This window comes from Xiphophorus couchianus, chromosome 6 (assembly GCF_001444195.1).
Source record: "Xiphophorus couchianus chromosome 6, X_couchianus-1.0, whole genome shotgun sequence".
In the NCBI taxonomy this organism is placed as follows: domain Eukaryota; kingdom Metazoa; phylum Chordata; class Actinopteri; order Cyprinodontiformes; family Poeciliidae; genus Xiphophorus; species Xiphophorus couchianus.
Window position 1 is genome coordinate 3,419,652 of NC_040233.1, and position 13,887 is coordinate 3,433,538.

At 42.1% G+C, this 13,887-nt stretch overlaps 1 protein-coding gene across 3 annotated transcripts; it reads right to left on the minus strand.

Annotated features, from left to right (window-relative positions):
* Positions 1–546: 546 nt before the first annotated feature.
* Positions 547–13,198, minus strand: slc35a3b (solute carrier family 35 member A3b). 3 transcript variants are annotated; one of them, XM_028021444.1, is made up of 8 exons: positions 13,068–13,198; positions 9,449–9,695; positions 8,526–8,680; positions 7,905–8,027; positions 6,655–6,823; positions 4,329–4,447; positions 1,381–1,514; positions 547–1,278 (listed from the first exon to the last, which is right to left on the minus strand). In XM_028021444.1, exons 2-8 carry the CDS (start codon positions 9,651–9,653, stop codon positions 1,188–1,190), a joined length of 996 nt encoding a protein of 331 aa, XP_027877245.1. In that variant the 5' UTR covers positions 9,654–9,695; positions 13,068–13,198; the 3' UTR covers positions 547–1,187. The 3 variants fall into 3 exon arrangements, with proteins under 3 accessions (XP_027877245.1, XP_027877244.1, XP_027877243.1); XM_028021443.1 differs by lacking the exon at positions 13,068–13,198 and adding an exon at positions 11,718–11,886; XM_028021442.1 differs by lacking the exon at positions 13,068–13,198 and adding an exon at positions 10,538–11,430.
* Positions 13,199–13,887: the final 689 nt, after the last annotated feature.

A 13,887-nucleotide genomic window follows, 5' to 3' on the forward strand; every position in this document is an offset into this window, starting at 1 on the left:
CCCTGCCACCTTCACCTCCTCCTTGTTTTCCTGGTCATAGTCTGTCCACCGGCTCGTCCTGACAGCTTTCCAAGGTCCTGCCTGCCACTCCACACACGTTGTCACATGACTCATCCTCCATCTGTGCTTCTCTCCAGGTTCACGCCTCACCTTCCTCTCCCACTGCACCTTTTCCGCTCCTCCTCGCCTTTTCTTTCCGTCACCAAACGCACAACGCAGAACACAACGAGTCCGTCGAAAACAGTCAGAGGTCGAACCGGGCACGGTAATTTGGCGTCTCTGCTTTTGTCACAGCAGCTCGGCTTACTCAGCCATCTGTTGCTATAGAGACCGGTTTGGTTTTCCAGAGTGAGGCGCAACTGGAAGGGAAGGGGAAAGAGGAAACAAAAAAAATGTTCAAAATATTCATGGATGTGCCTTGCTCCTCTTCTCTTTTGTGAACTCATCGGTGTGAGAGTGGACACAAGAGCACACACACACAGACCCCGTGTACGCTCCTTTGAAGTGAGTGAAAAATCAACTAGAAGCATACTTTAACTCATTCATCCATAAAAGTCTTTATTTTGCATTTACAGAACAGAAGAAAATCTTTTTCAAGTAAATTCCCTAGATGGTGAGCAGCAATGTCAGGGCAGTCATGTTGGTTTCATTACATTTATCTCATCTGGTATGAAAAAAAAAAAAGAACATCCAGCATGGAGGGGTTTACATCTTGGCGGAGGTAAACCCCTCCTCTTTGCAGCAAGGTTCGTCCTCCTCATCCCGCCACTAGGGAGAGCCTGCGCTCTCCCCATTTGACTCGGATGCTGTCAGATATGACGCTCCGATTTAGGAAGACGCTGTTTCCCGAGTCACTAAAGTAAAAAAAAATTCATTAAACAAAAACAGCCCACGTTCCCGTGACTGCAGACTAAACTGCTCTGTTTGTTTTCACAGCATCACAGTGTGAACGACCTTATATTTTCTGCAAAGAAAGTTGGACCCTCCATGATTCCAGCTGAAGTGGCTCCACGGTAACCAGATCCGCTGCTCCTACTCTTCCTGCATCTTAAGCACGGGAGTACCAGAGCGGTGGTTACAGTTCACAGTCCACCGATGCTGGAAAAGGAAGGAGGTGTGGAGGGGTGGAGTGGTGGAGGGCTGCCATCCCATCCCATCCCATCCATCAGCTCGCTGGAGCTCCCTGACTACACTTTGACGGCGCCGTTGGTGGGCTTGCCGTGGTAGCCGTAAAGAAACGTGGCAGCAATCACCAGCGTCGCTCCCAGGAAAAACACCCTGGGGGAGCAGAGAGGCAGAGAGAGAGAGAGAGGAGAGATTTATACGAATCCAACACACAAACGGCGTCTCGCTAGGCTTGTTTTACGTCGCCAAGGTTACCCCGTGGGATGGAAGTCGTTCAGGACGAAATACGAGATGAGGGTGGACACGATGATGGACACGGAGGTGGCGAATCCTTTGAGGATGTTGTCGGCGTACTTAATCACCACGGCGACGACCAGTCCACCCATAGCCTGCAACGCAAAGTTTGAAAGTCTGAAAGTTTTTCATGTGATCCCAACAAACCAGTAAAACCACAACTACTTTCACTTCATAAATAACCCCGAATAGTAATAAAACATTTTTTAATGATTTGTTGTCAAAAACTGTAGTAGTAAGAAGGAGTGGAAACATGAATTATTTTTGCTTACTTTGACTTTTCGTTTCATCAGACACTACTGACCATATATTCTGTTGTACGATGTTTTCATGTTTTCTGAACGATTCATTGTTGAAAATAAGAATTTCTTCTCAATCAACCTACCTAGTTAAATAAAGGTGAAATGAAACAAACAAAATAAAAAGTGCAGCAGAAGTATTCACACCCTGTTTGTCCAGTGACAACCATCATTTTTATTTTATTTTATAAGACAGATTCAAATGAAAGGTTGCCAAGTTGTGCAGGAAAAGAAAAATGAAATGAAACTTTAAAAAAAAGGCAATCTGAAAAGAGCGGCAGTATGTCCAGCCAGGGCCGGCCCAAGGCATAAGCAAACTAAGCAGCCACTTAGGGCCCCCTCAGTGGAGCTGGGTTTTTTTCCTTAGATCAAAAACACACAATTTCACCATGAAGGGATTTTTTACAATAACACATATTTGATAATGTATGTAGAAATCATTATTTTACAGATAAAAAGAAAAGAAAATTGCTCTTGGGGGACCCTGGTGGCCGCTGTAGGTACCGCACTCTTTGCCGGTAACACGAGATGCGGTGCAAAGCGCAGAGCGCATCCAAACGTCCAAAGCTCCGGTCAGATGTTAAATAAGCAAAACAATGTCTCAAAAAAGGACTTATCCTTCAGGGAGGAAGAAAAGAAAGAGGAAGAATAGAAAAAAGCCAAGATAAAGGTTTATTTTACCCCTCCAGGGGGACTTTTGTGGGCTCTAGTGTCCCTTATATGATAGTAGACTGACAGGAAACAGGGAAGGAGAAAGACATGCGGCAAATGTCGTCGGGTCCAGGAGTCGAACCCGCGACGGCCGCGTCAAGGACTGAAGGCCTCCAAATACGGGTCGCGCTAACCACTGCACCACCACGGCACGCCCAAGATAAAGGTTTATTTTAATGTGTCTTGGTAATGTAAAATATTTGTAAAGCTGCTAGCTTGATAGCGACCTGGAACGGTCCAGTTCAACAGCCAAACATTTATGCTAGGGTCTTTGTGTTTGTGTGAAACTGAGTTTGAACTTTAATGAGTTGATTCTCATGGTTGGCTCTCAGTATATTTCATGGTATATTTCTGAGGTATTTTTGTGCTACAAAATGCCGTGTTTGATAACATTTGATAACAATAATTAAAACTTCTCAATGTTTGACATTGTCTAGCAAAATGTTTTTATGTCAGGCTATATAGCTGCTACATCGATGAGCTGCTCTATGCTGTAGTTGGGGTTTGTTGTTTGCTGCTGAGCAAAATCATTTTGTGGCTAAAACAAACATTATTTTTACATCAACTTCTATGTTATGTGAAACTTCTGTTAAAATCATTTGAAGACTCAGAATCAGTCCAGTACTGGAACCGGTCCACATCCTCAGGGGAGAAAGACTCACCTGGTATAAATAAAAATTTTTAGCTATTGCAGTAACGCTTAAGAGAAATGTATTTAATCAAAGAATGTCATGAATATGTGTGTAGAGCTGCAACAATTGCAGTTTTCTGGCCGATTCCTGATTACAGATCTTTAAAAAGCCTGACCAGCCGATTTTGATTTTGGCTGATATGAATTTTGTTGTCTTGTTGCTAAATATAGCCAGAAAGTCATTGAGTTGGCATCAGTGGGGTGAATATTGTTAACTGTAAACTTGCAGACCTGACCTGGTGGGTCGGTCTGTCAGTCAAACGTCTCACTGCAGAGCAGAAGAGGACAGAGGCTGATTTTTAAACCTTTACTGACGAAGATGAGATTAGGGGATAAGATGGGCTTCACATGTAAGCATCAGTAGATCACGATCCCCCAAAATTAAGGAAATCGGCGCCCAGAAATCAACTGGTCAATACATTATATACACGTACATAATGTATACAGCACTGCCAGAGATGCAATAAGTTTATAGCAGGTGTGTGAATGATCTAATGATCGGACTGCTGATTGCAGCCAGTCCACATTGTTAGCAGAACTAGAGGGCCCCAAAACCAAATTTCGCTTAGGGCCCCATGGAGGCTTGGGCCGGCCCTGTGTCCAGCCCTCCTTATTTTGATACTCTTAAATAATCTCAGTACAAATCCAAATGTGAAGGCCTCAGAGGTTCATTAGTAAATTGATTTGAAACGTAATCAATTACAAATTTATTGATGGAACTTGACTTAATGTCATGGTTTGATTGTTGATTCTATCTTGCATTGTGTTTCTGTGTTTGATATGATGCCTTGCTGCTGAAATGTGCTATACAAATAAAATTTGATTGATTGATTTGATTGATAGTGAACGGTACAGAACCAAGGGAAGAGAGGGGTTAAGTAAAAAATGAAATGAAAAGCTTTTTATTTTTAAAAGAGCTTTAAAAAACATTCATAATTCTACTTCCTTTGACCATGTGTTGGTCTGAGACAAAATCCTATTAAAATACAGTGGTCTGTGACCGTAACGTGATAAAATGTGAAGAAAGTTCGAGGGGTGTGAATACTACCTGCATGGTGCTGTTTATATTTCCTACAAACTATTTAGAATGAAATAAAAGTCAAAGTCGAGTTAAGAACTGTATTCTTTTCCTTCCAGTTTCAACCGTTTTTCTTCTGGAAATAAAAAGGTAAAAGCGGAGATACTGAACAGAATCAAAGCGAGCCAACCTGCAGGACAACAACTGTCCAGGTGATGGCGTTGTAGCCCTGAAACATCCCGGACTGTCTCACACTCCGGCCGTCGTACACCATCATTCCTAACAAGCCCAAAAGGAAGCTAAACAAACCTGGAAGAAAAAAAAAAACACGACACAAAGGCCGACATCACAGCTGAAGACGCAGAAGAAATACGATGCTAACGACGCTAATGCTAACCAAAATAATGACTCTACCACAAAAAAAAGAAATAGCTTGATTCTCCACAGCAGGAAATTACGGAAGAGGATTAGGGCCACCGAGAAAGAAAAAAACGAAATCTGACCTGAGATTAAAGTCAGACTTTAATCTCAGAATTCTTTTTTTTTTTTTGGTGGCCCTAATCCTCTTCCGTAGGAAATATACAAGCAAACTTCCACCTTTTGCTTTAATACATTTTGCCAATACCTTTGTTATTGACTGTAGACTTTGTTAGGTTCAGAATGTTTCACTAAAGAGAAAGAAAGAACTACTGCTCTTCTCACATGTGAGGTTTTAATTATACCCATTATCAGCTGAAAAGGAGAACGTTAGCAACATTAGGAAGCAGTGACTGCGGTCAGGGGAAGCAGGACATCATGGAAAAATGATATATAATGATAACAATAATTTATATTGCTATTTTCACCCTGTAGTCTGTACTATAAAGTACCTATTTTTCATTTAGCTTAACCAATTCTGATTATATTTTCTCCAAAATCGCTGAATTTTCGCATTTTCCCATTCAAATGCCTAGAAGCGAAGCCGGTGAGGCAGCAGCGATCTGAGCCTCGCCTGGGATTGATCAACCTCTCGCTAACTGCACTGGCTGCCATTCTATGGGAGCAAGTTCCTCCCCAAGTGCAGCGATATATTTATAGTTTTCTCCTCTTACCACAATCACGTCTTAATAAACGCAAAATAAACATTAAGCTTAAAACCATACCACTACATTCTGCTCTTTGTGTGGGAAATATCGGAGTGTTTTTTTTTCTTTTTGTGGCGTTGTTGTCAGTTGTTATGGCAACGAGTCTGCGCATAGGTGCGCAGATACAGAGAGCGAGAAAGAAGCGGTTTTGAGTTGCACTTTAACGGCTTTTCCCTTTGCTGTGGAGCACAGCACGAAATTAATAATGTGGACATGTCCAAGTTTGATTGAGTTAACGGAATTATTCTACGGCGGCAGCCATGCATGACATGTTAAAGAATAATCTTTTTGTCCTTCCACATGTGCGGAATTTCCTCATGTACACAATAACATGCAGGGGGTCTATATTTGTAAATGTGATTATGATTAAGTCAGTGCCTCACCAGCTCTGAACCTCACCGCACGTCACTGTTGGGAAGGTGAAAGCGACGACAGCTGCTGGGCATGAAAAACCTGTTTCTGTGGCACACCTAACACTGCTACTGACTGCCTGGGGACGAAAGAGGAGCAGCTGAACAAAGGCTTTCTGAGGAAATCTGACCGCAATCTAAAACTGCTACCAATGAAAGCAACTGGAGGGAAACTGGGGCATGCAGAACAACAACCTTTACAGGACCATCAAGAAATAGTGCCTTTAAGGTAATACATAATACTGCACCTTTAAAGGTGCAGTATTATGTTTTATTATGTTTACTAAAGGTAAAATGACTGTTACCTTTAGTAACCTTTAGACTCTGCTCACAGGTTTAGAAATTTAATACACAAATAAAAATTAATAAAGTAATTTATGTGATATATAGATATGTATATTAAAAAACTGTGTGTGTGTGTGTGTGTGTGTGTGTGTAAATTATTCGAGATGAAGCTGAATTAGGAGCAACTTGAGTTCAGCCTTCACCTTGAAATTGGGCCTCTGTCTCTTTAAAAACTCCTGCTCTTTCTGAAACTCCGCTTTCAGGAAGCCATCACAACATGGCTCCTCTATTAACCCCTTAACAGCAATTTTACCCGTGTTTCACCGAGAAGTAGCTCCTATAATGAGCTACTTCCACCAGGTGTCTGGTAATTGCTGCTGGCCAGTCTGAGGGAACGGAGTGGCGGAGTCACGGGAGAGGAATGCTCTGGGAGGCGGAAGCTCGGAAAATGCGGCTCTGAGGAGGAGCTTCGTCACAAAGGCGGCGCTAGGTCCAACCTGGCGTTTTGCACAGCTGAATGGTTGCCATGGGAGACTAAATGATTTCTCAAACATGCATGAAAAGAGTCAAAGCAACACTCCCGCTATGTTTTTGATGGTATTACAACATGATGTAAAGCTAAAAAAAAGAGTCTGTTTTACATAATACTGCCTCTTTGTGGCCAGTCACAACCATGAAGTTAGGTTCAGAATCGTACCCAGCTGTATGTTGCGGACCCACACACTCTGCTTGGTCTCCTTTAGGATCTTCTCGAAGTAAACTCCAGCAAAACCGCTGGACATGCAGGCCGTCAGCACCGCCGCCACTCCAACCACCTGGGAGCCCGCAGTCAGAACCTTCTGCTCTCCCGTAGAGTCGGTGGGCCACTGGGGAGGACGAACACGGGTTAGATCAGGTGATCAGGACACGTTGTGATCAGACTGCTAGAAAATAGGACAGTTTAGTGAAAAGAGACAGTTGAGTGTGCATTGTTGGGACCAGCTGATGTCAACTCATGGTTTTATTTTCCTGTCTTATAGAAAGTACGCCTGGCACAGTACTTCTGTGTGTAGCTGTGTCTATTAAAGCACTGGTGCTGCCGTTAGGTTTGCGTATTCTGCTCTTTTTTTTTTTCCCTCAGAACATTCAGAAGACTCAGTACTTCATCTGTTTCTTGAACTTTGACATTGGGGGAGTTATTGCTGCCCATAACTTGGGGATGATCTCCTTTTCACTCCCAAAAGAGAGTACCTCTGACAGAGAAAGTCTATAGCTCAATTGACCATAAAATTGGAAAATAAATCTTATTAATAGAAGCATGCAATAGCAAAAAAAACTCAAGTTTTTTGATAACAACATTTTAGCAAAAGAATGAGTTGGCTTTTCTCCCATATCAAAATTGGTGTATTTTGCAAAAACGCGATTTTTATTTGTTTGTTGGCGTTGGCCTCCATGGACAAAGCTCAGCTGGCTCCACCAGAGCTCATTGCACAGTTCATGAAACGTTGAGTTTATTATACGAACGTGTTGAATCCATTATCTGTAAAATCATAGACTACAATTTCCCCAAAACACTTACATAGCCACTCCCAAGTAGGCGGGACTTGTAGCTCCAACGTCTGAATAAGATACAGACGTCCCCCCCTGATTGGCTGATAGATGATGAGCACCGAATTGTGAATATATCTCATGTAACTGTTTACATCCGTCGCTAACATGATTTTTAATGACTTCTTGCGTGAACAAATGTATTCACGTGTAATTTTTATTTTATTTCTTATGCAACGGAAACACTGCAATTGTGAAATTGTGTTTTCTGGACCTCAGGTTGAGGGAGTAAGATGCCAGACTTTGACCGAATTAAATTCTGGACCCATTAGTCTCGCTCACAATGTACAGCGAGAGCACATTGGTTGTGAACGTTCGCCATGGAAACCAACTCAGCAGAATTCAATGGACCTGACTCACCTGCACCAGCGTGACTCCAGCCATGAGGCTCAGCAAGGAGAGCCACTGGTACAGACCCAGCCTCTTTCCCAGCATGGAGACGGAGAACAGAGCCGTAGTGAGGATCTTCAGCTGGTAGGTGACCTGCGTCCATCAAAGATAAACAATATAAATGTACGGGGTTTGTTTTTGTTTAGTTTTTTTCCTTTTCAGAGCACTTGTTTTAGTCCTAACAGAATTATTTTGATTTTTTATTACATCGACCTCTTTCTTACATATTTTCAAACCTACTGGCATAATAAAACCAGAGAGGACGCTTCACTCAACCACCTTATCACTGAGTTGCAGGACAGCTATGATCTAGTGACACAGTGCTGCCGATGGCTGTTGCTGCTTTGAACTACAAGTTATTGGAGGTGGCAACATTTACCAGTTCAACTACAGCTCATCTAACTACAGACTAATCTACAGACTAATCTAAACTAAATACCACTGCAATCAGGCATCATAATAAGGCACTTTGAAACCGGAAGGTATTTGCAATTTTCCCAGACGGAATGCGTCGGAGAACCACTGAACTCCCCAACTTCTCCGATAAATGCTAACCCACAGTCAGCCTGACCAATCACATCCATGTGTAACCTGATAGGTGGCTGCATCCAGGTTGGACAGGGCAACATAGAGCAGATTGTTCTGCAGCGTGTAGATCCCTGCAGGCACGGCCAGCTTCATGGTCTCCACGGGCTTCTTCACAATCTCCTCCTTCAGCAGCAGGTTCATCGCACGCAAACTGTATTCTGACAGAAACAAAGGGAGAGTTACTGGGTCCGTCCCATACAGTATAGGTATGATGGCATATTAGGGCCACTGTAGATAGAAATAAAATGGAGGAGTAAATGTCGGCCAAATCCACTTTTGGAATTTTAATATTAGCGTCAGAATTTTTTTGTAAAAAAATTTTAAAAATCATACAATTTTCAAAAGTTGAAAATTTGCTAGAAAGAAAAACTTAGAAATTCTAAGATTAATCTCAGAATTTGTTTTTAGAAAAAAAACTTGGACATGTCTGAGTTTAAAAAGTTTAAAATTTGCTGGAAAAACAAAGATATCTTGAGATTAGGCTCAGAATTGTTCTAGAGAAAAAAGGAGAGTTCTAGAAACATGGACATTTCAGAGTTTCAAAAGTTGAAAATTTGCTCCAAAAAACTCAGAAATATTTAGATTTATATTAGCAAGGTTTGGAAAAATTAAAAAACAAGGACATTTCGGAGTTTGAAAAGTTGAAAATTTGCTAGAAAAGTTACATTTTGAGATGAATCTCTGCCATGTTGAAGACAATGACATTTTTGCAAACTTGATATCTGAATTTCAAAGGTCAAACATTTTCAACTTTTGAAGCTCTGAAATTTCCAAATTTTTTTCTAAAAAATTCAGAGATTTTTGGGTGGAATTTTCTCCTCCTTTTTTTTCTATCTCTTAATGGTCATAGTAAGCCGTCGTAGATGAAGGACAGGGGAGCATTTGTGTACTGCTGCATGAGCCGTAGGAGGAAAAAACCCACTCACTGTTTTCCATGAAGACAATGAAGGTACATGTAAAGATTTTAAGGACCTCAGCAGCCACTACAGCAGAGGAGGCCAGGTAGCGGGGGCCGTCCTCCTTTTGGGTCCGGGAATAGCGCATGGTGAGAACCAGTGATGTGGTCTGCAGCACCAGGACCCCCAGGGACAGATACTTTAACCGTGAGGGGTGGGGTGTGGACGAAACCATCGTGGAGGACTCTTTGTCCGAGCTCTCAGCTGGAGGTAGAGCCTTCAGGATGTTCAAAAGCCAAAGTAAGATCATTTCAGCAAAAACAAATGCCTAGGCTAAGCTAATATTGCCATCTGATGAAATATGACATCTGTTTGTGTGCAAAAACCTGTTTTAAAGGGGCAGTATTACGTATTTCCAGGCACATTGTGCCATTGTGTAGCACAATCAACTACCTGTTACCTTCAGTTCCTTTAAGAATTCTACATACATATCAAATATAACTTGAAAGAGATTTGACTATGTAATTTAATGGCTTAAAATTGGGTCTCTGTCTCTTTAAATACTCCAGCGCTTTCTGGAACGCCACCTTCAAGAAGCCATCACAACATGGCTCCTCTGTTAATCCTTTAACAACGTTTTTTTGTTTTTTTTTAACCAGCATTTTACTGATATGTAGCTGATATAATGAGCTCAGCAGATGTGCGCAGTTCCACCAGGTGTTTGCTAATTGCTGCTGGCTAGTCTGAAGGAGCCGATGAGAAGCTTCATCTCCAAGGTGGAGCTAGGTCCAGCCAGGCGTTTTGCACAGCTTAACAGTTGCCACGGGAGATTAAAGGATTTCTCAAACATGCATGAAAAAAATCAAAGCAACACTCCATTTATGTTTTGATAAAGGAATAATATAACATCAAATAAAGCTAAAAAAATAAATTTTTCATCACACTGTTCCTTTGAATACAAGGCCCCACAAGTTCAATCACAGTAGCTCATGCTAGGTCAGGTAGCAACACACGTACATTTGTTGGCAAACTTTGGACAACTGCACAAACAGATACAGTAATGATCGTGTCTCACATTGGAGACACAACGGTGAAGTTAGAGAGTAAAAATGTATTTACCAGCTTCATATCTGCTACATCCTGGATGTCTAAGGACAAATATTCTTCACTCTTCGGCATCATATTTCCTGAAACTCCTCAATGGTTTTAGCTGAACTTCCTCCTTCCCTCGTCTTCTCATTGTTGTGACCCCAGAGGTAAAACTTCCCCATGCACAGAGGGGCAGAGGAAGGCGACAGAGGCAGACCATCCACACCAAACCTGAGCAGGAACCTCACTTCTAACCACAAGGAGTGTCCAACGGTGCTCTGCTGGTGGTGGGAGGAGCAGCGGTATGCCTCCTCTCTGAGGTTACTACCTCGCTCAAACTCTCGTCACTGCTACCGTATACTTTCACTCCTACAGACTTCTCAAACAGAACTGACTTCCTGCTTTCCTCTAAAGACTCTAAAAGACAAAGTCCACTCATCTGCTTTCTGAAATTGCTGGGTAATATTTTGCCATTTCGGGTTTGCGCTAAAAGGAGGATGTAAAACACATCAGGCGGAGCAAAGCCGTTCTCCACAAACAGGAGGTGGGGGGCGTGTTCAACACATCAGCACACTGACGCTCTTATGTGTCAGCCGTGCAAAGCAGAGGGGAGCACGGCAGCACAGTCTCCCTCTGTATGACTCTGCCTGAGCGTGTGTGAGTGTGCGTATCCCTCCTCAAATCTAACACACCGGCTACAGTCTTTTGGAGAATGTTTCAGACACACCCTCGGCGTTCGCTGCAGTCTCACTTCATAGAAATGGAGTTCGTGGAAGGAGAACTGGGTCACAAACTGGAATAAACCAGGGTGGAAGGTTAGGCTTCAACACAGAATGCTGCACTGTGTGTTTCTCGACAACTTGGATCGGACTCTCTTTCAAGATCACCCTATCCTTTTCTTGCACCACCACAACGTGTGGTGGTGCAAGTCTTCTTTCTCTTGAATGCATTACAGGTAAACTTGTAGCACATTGTAAGACGCTCTAAATGTAACCCAAACCAATGGGTTTTATTCAATTTCAGCCACATGAAAACTCTATCCGCCCATCTGGAGAAACATCCATCCACCCAGTAGGTCGTTGGACGTCGAGCTGCCAGTGACAAGTGGCCGACAGTTCTTCAAGAAGATCCCTAACAAGATAACGCAGCAAGCAGCAACAAGAACATTCTGGAAAACCTGACAAAAATGCAAAAAATGTCCCGTACTAACCTGTGTGGACATATTCCGGGTCTGTGTTCACACACTCAGTACAAGCCTCAGCTGACACCACCGTCTCCCTCAGAGCCCAAAGCCGACTGAGCAGGTTGGATGACGACAACCCATCAGCACAAAATACCACAAAATACCTGACTGAAACGCCCTCTGAAACTGGTTCTGAAATGTCTATAGGTAGTAAGAAAAACACATTCAGCAGCTTGCTAAATTACAATAAACAGATCTGTGGATCTGTCTATTGTATCAGTGACGCAAAGCAGAGCTAAACGATAAAGAGGAAGGAAATGAAACATGGTTTTTACACAAGCTTACTCAGACTGGATGGAGACCAAGTATTTCCAAATCTTGAAACAGATTCTCAACTAAATATAAGCCTGGACTTGGACTAGGCCTCTCTAACTAATGAATTAGCTTTGACATAAACCATGGCGTTATCGCAGTGCTCTCAATCTCAGGTCTTTTATTGCCATCCATCCATTTTCTGCTCACCCTTGTCCATATTGGGGTCGGCAGGGGTGCTGGTGCCCATCTCCAGCTAATGTTCTGGATGAGACGCGGGGTTCACCCTGGACAGATTGCCAGTCTGTCACAGGTCTTTTATTGCCTCTAACAGATTTTCTTTCATAATTGCTACTTTTAGCTCCTTCCATCTGCCCTCCAAGTTTCTTTTTTTTTCCTGCTAAAGAAAAGCATCCACCTTGGAGTTACGTTTCACAGAAAAATGAAACGTAAATAGTCGGTGGCCCGCTGTATTAGGCTAAGACTGTTTAAACGGCCAAACATCTTCTTCTGTTTATTTAGACCTACATTGGTTAGTTCATAAAAATCTTTTTTTTTAAATCTAGATTTGAAATTCATTTGCATTTCAGACATTTTGAAAGCATATGTAAAGTTAGACTCAGTCTTTGTAAACATAACACGCAGGACTCTCGTAGTAACATATTAGTTTGCTTTTGCCTTTGACTGCCAGACAGGTCGCTGTGTAAAAGATGAATCAGGAAATGATCAAACTTCCCTTTGCGGTGTGATAAATGAATTAGAGCTCTTGTTTTGGGGCAGCAACCGGAGTTGACTTAACCAAACAACTTTACATTTCCTCATCGGGATGCGGATCTGCTCGTGCCAGACAGGGAGTTCCCTTCCGCTGGGACGCACGTGCGTTTAAGAGCCTGTTGTGTTGTTGCGTCAGAGTTGCGACACAAGTTTTGAATCTAGTTATTGATTCAAACAAGCAGAGACAGTAACGTAATAACTCACACAAAAAAAGTGTAATAAAAAGGGTTGAGAGTCTGGAGACGTTCCCCCCTCCGTGCTGTGAGAGAAGCCCTTCAACCAGAAACTTACCCCGGGGGACAGCTGCTCATTCGCGGCCGTGGATGGATTGATTCATTCGCTGCTTTTGCTGCTGCTTCTCCAGCTTTAAACGCTCCCAGTCAGGGAGACGCTCCATGTAGAAATCCGCAGAGCAGTTCGCTCCTCCTCTGCAACTCAGTGACTTTAGGCATCAGATGAATTCAGCCTTTAGTCGTGCAGATTTGAGACCCATGTTGACCAACCTTCTGCCCATGCACAAGGGGCCACCAGGGGGCCAATTTTAAACCAGCTGGATTCAAATTAGTGCCATAAAACGCCCAACCCCCCCCCAAAAAAAACCCGGTTTGATTGCCTTTTGTTTTCTGCTTAACAATCGCAAAATGTTACACTAAAATGGCAAGGCAAGTATATTTGTATAACACATTTTCACCAACAAGGCAATTCAAAGTGCTTTGGTTAAAATGAACAAAAAAGTTAGATTTTTTATGGTAGAGTCATTTCGTTGATGCCTAATTAAATCATTAAATGTCAAAACAACCGATCAAGAACTGTTTCAATTTAATGTTAAAAGGGTAATATAAAACTTATATAAATTTGTCAGCAATTTATAAAATAAACAGTTTAATAATAAAATGTGTATATTATTTTAAATCAAAACTGTACAATTTATTCAGGTCATTATTGATTTATCTTCCTACTACAGGCCATCATGAAATAACAAGTCATCATCAGGGTGATCCTGCCAAACAACAATAGTAAGATAAATAAATGAATAATTAATACATTAATAATTTAATAAATGCTAAAAAATACGCATATAGCTTTATAATAAATTCACAAGCTGATTAAT

What these genes read in the sequence shown, in the direction of transcription:
- slc35a3b (XM_028021442.1), bottom strand. Translation starts at nt 10,600, where the DNA reads ATGATGCCGAAGAGTGAAGAATATTTGTCCTTAGACATCCAGGATGTA. An exon ending in CATTGTCTTCATGGAAAACA is followed by an intron (nt 8,681 to 9,448) that starts GTGAGTGGGTTT and finishes TGTTTCTGTCAG; the next exon opens with AATACAGTTTGCGTGCGATG. An exon ending in GGTCCGCAACATACAGCTGG is followed by an intron (nt 4,448 to 6,654) that starts GTACGATTCTGA and finishes TTTTTCTTCCAG; the next exon opens with GTTTGTTTAGCTTCCTTTTG.